Raw genomic sequence first — 3390 nt, 5'->3', positions numbered from 1 at the left:
TGGACCAATAAAAGAAGGGGTTCACAGCAGATAGCCTCCGGACTGGATCGATTTCTCATGTCGGACAACGCTATTCATATGGGGGGGACTTTCATGCCTCCATCATGCCTCAAGTGGGTTCTGATCACTAGCCCATAATGCTACAATGGTCGCGTCCGGGTGCTAGGAGTAATAGATCCTTTCGCTTCGAATCATTTTTGTTTTCACATCCCAACTTCAAAGATGTTGTGATCAATGCATGGAAACCTTTCAATCCTCCAATAGGAGCCAAGATGTTCCAGTTCCAGCAAAAGTTAAAACATCTCAAACAAGCGCTCAAATCCTGGAATCGCTCACAGTTTGGAAATATTTTCGATCATCAGAAAATGCTGGAGAAGCAAATGAACACATTGCAACAATGCATCATCTTTGAAGGAAGAACTGAAGACTATGCGCAACAGGAGAAGTCACTCCTAACCAAGATTGAAACACGATAGAAACAAGAAGAGACACTGTGGCGTCAAAAATCCAGGGTCAGATGGCTCAAGGATGGAGAGAAAAATACCAAATTCTTTCACAGGACCATAGTCCAAAAGAGAATGCACAATTACATTGCCTTCATCAACAATAGGCAAGGAGAGCATCTGGAAGCGCATGAAGAAATGGAACAAGAATTCAAAGAGTACTTTCAGGACATTCTTAGAGATCCTCTAGGCTGCAGAACTCATGCAATACGTTCTATTACGCAACATATCCCAAAGATCATCACGGAGGACCACAACAATATGTTACTCTAGCCAATCTCTATGCAGGAAGTGGAGGATGCGTTGGCCCAACTGAAGGATGGAAAAGTGCCAGGACCTGATGGCTTTACAGCCAATTTTTTCCATGCCTTCTGGGAGCACATCAAAACAGAGGTTTGGGAACTTGTGGAAGAAGCAAGATCAATGCACTGGATCCTCCCCTCCCTCAATATGACCTTCATAGTGCTAGTGCCTAAGGTGGAAGAATCTAACACTCCAGACAAATACAGGCCCATTACTCTATGTAATGTAATCTACAAACTCATTTCAAAAGTCTTGGAAAATAGGCTCAAACCTCTTCTCCCTCTCCTCATCTCTCCAGAGCAGACAAGCTATGTAGAAGGGCTCCAGATTCTAGATGGTATCATTCTTTCACATGAAGTGATTAATTCTCTCAAGGTTCTTAAAAATCCAGGTATGATTCTCAAGCTAGATCTTTCTAAAGCTTTGGATAAAATCAGTTCGACCTATATTAATCAAATGCTTTTAGATTTTGGCTTCATCGCTACATGGACGTGTTAGCTCATGAATCTTATTACTTCCCCCTGTTACTCCATCCTTCTGAATGGCTCTCCTTCCTCACCTTTTTGGCCTTCCAAGGGTATTTGTTAAGGTGACCTTCTCTCTCCATTCCTTTTTGTACTCATGGCCGAAGGTCTTAGTCGTCTTCTTCATTCTGCTATCTCTTCTCACTCGTTAAAGGACATTGCTCTTCATGATCAAACTCCCATCTCTCACCAACAGTTTGTTGATGACACTATGCTTTTTGCCCATCCGTCAGTTCAAGAGGCCTCTGCCCTCCTAGCCCTGCTTAATCTCTTCTCAGAAGCTTCAGGCACCTCCATAAATGCCTCCAAATCCCAGCTCTTCTTCTTCCACACCCCCATTCTCACTCAGAAGAATATAGCCAGGATCTTGGGTTATCCTATAGCTGTGCTTCCCTCGAAATACCTTGGAGCTCCCCTGATAGACTCAGCCATCAAACATGCCTCCTGGAGAACCCTCCTTGACAATATAGAAACTAGGCTCTCCTCCTGGACCTTCCACTCTCTCAATATCACTAGCAGACTCATTCTTATCAAATCCGTTCTCCAAGCCATGCCTCTGTATTTATTCTCCATATTGGTAGCTCCCAAATGGGTTCTTAAGAGAATTCACAATCTTAAGAGAAATTCTTATGGGGCTCCTCAGGTCTCAACAGAAAATGGGCACTCATCAAATGGATTGAAGTTTGTCTTCCGAAGTCAGCTGGCGGGCTTGGTCTAAGGGATCACCTTCACAGTAATAACACGATGGGTGCCCGAATCTGGTGGAAATGGGTCTCCAATCCGCACTCTCTTTGGGCTCGTACCTAGCAATCCAAATACGCTCCAAGAAGTCCCCTGGAAGAGCTCATCCGTATAAGCATCACCAACCCTGGATCATTAATTTGGAATGCAGCCAAAAAGCACAGTGCCTTCATTCAAGCGCATAGGTTTTGGGAAATACATTTAGGCACCACAGCAAGATTTTTGGAAGACTCCTGGCAGAAGCTCCCGAACTAGCTGCTCTCTTCCACAAACCCAAATGGTAGGCTACCATGTAGCATAGTGATCAAACCCATGTTTATCAATTTTGGCAGCAACAATCCCCTCATGGATTTCAACTATGGAGATCAGCAGATACCTGGTAAGCCAACTGGCAAAAGGAAACCTTTGAAGAGATTGATCAAGAGCTCAAACTAAGGAAAATTAAGTTCTCGGATCAGAGGGACAAAATTCGATGGGGATACACTCCAAAAGGGACATTCACCACCAAGGAAGAATACCAACGTCTCTATCATCCAACGAAAATAATTAAGGACCAGCTATGGGATAAGGTCTAGAAACCAAGCATCTGGCCAAAAGTCTCTACTTTCCTATGGCTTTTAAGCAAACAGTGGATCCTCACTTGGGATAATCTTCAAAAGAGAGGTTTTATTGGGCCTTCCAGATGTCCCAATTGCAACCTCCACTCAGAGACCATCTTGTGTCTTTTGGATACCTGTCCATTGGCAGTAGAACTCTGGGAGAGAATTTCACTGTGCAACAGGAGAACGGACAGATGAGTGGGAGACATCAAAAATACAATCAGGAATTGGCCTCAGCATCCCTTCCAAAGTCTAGTCCTCAATTCCCTCTGGAACCTTCTTCCGGGCTTCGTCTATTGGATCATTTGAAAGGAGAGAAACAATAGGATCTTTAAAAATATCCATTCACCTCTGGACTCCCTTTGGCTTCTTCTCAAATAGAACCTTCAAGAAACTCTTGCTCTGAAACACTGGCAAGATTTGGACTTGTCAGCCTCTCCTCAGGAATGCCTCATTCTAGAAAATTGGAATCTGAACCTCACTTTCTCCACTCATGCCAATCTCAATCCCTCCATTCATTCTGATTCCCCCCAATTCTGGTCTCCTCCTGCCTCCCAGTCTATTAAGCTAAATTTCGACGGTGCTGCCAAGGGCAATACGGGGCCAGCTGGTTATGGAGGCATTTTCAGAAATGCTGAGGGCTCGGTTCTGCATATATATCATGGCTCGCCAGGAAGAGATACCAACAATGCTATCGAACTTGAAGGCTTATGGAAGGAC

At 44.2% G+C, this 3390-nt stretch overlaps 1 protein-coding gene across 1 annotated transcript; it reads left to right on the top strand.

The window, feature by feature from the left end:
* Positions 1–1427: 1427 nt before the first annotated feature.
* LOC149238142 (uncharacterized) lies at positions 1428–2048 on the top strand. The gene has a single exon (XM_089369479.1). It carries the CDS (start codon positions 1428–1430, stop codon positions 2046–2048), a length of 621 nt encoding a protein of 206 aa, XP_089225605.1.
* The last annotated feature ends 1342 nt before the right edge of the window (positions 2049–3390 follow it).

The sequence above is a fragment of the Pinus tabuliformis genome, chromosome 8 (assembly GCF_031772625.1).
Source record: "Pinus tabuliformis cultivar Carrire ecotype Pingquan chromosome 8, CPIR1, whole genome shotgun sequence".
Taxonomy (NCBI): Eukaryota; Viridiplantae; Streptophyta; class Pinopsida; order Pinales; family Pinaceae; genus Pinus; species Pinus tabuliformis.
The sequence above is the reverse complement of the archived record's forward strand: the minus strand, read 5'-3'. Positions and strand labels throughout refer to the sequence as shown.

What these genes read in the sequence shown, in the direction of transcription:
- LOC149238142 (XM_089369479.1), top strand. Translation starts at nt 1,428, where the DNA reads ATGGCCGAAGGTCTTAGTCGTCTTCTTCATTCTGCTATCTCTTCTCAC.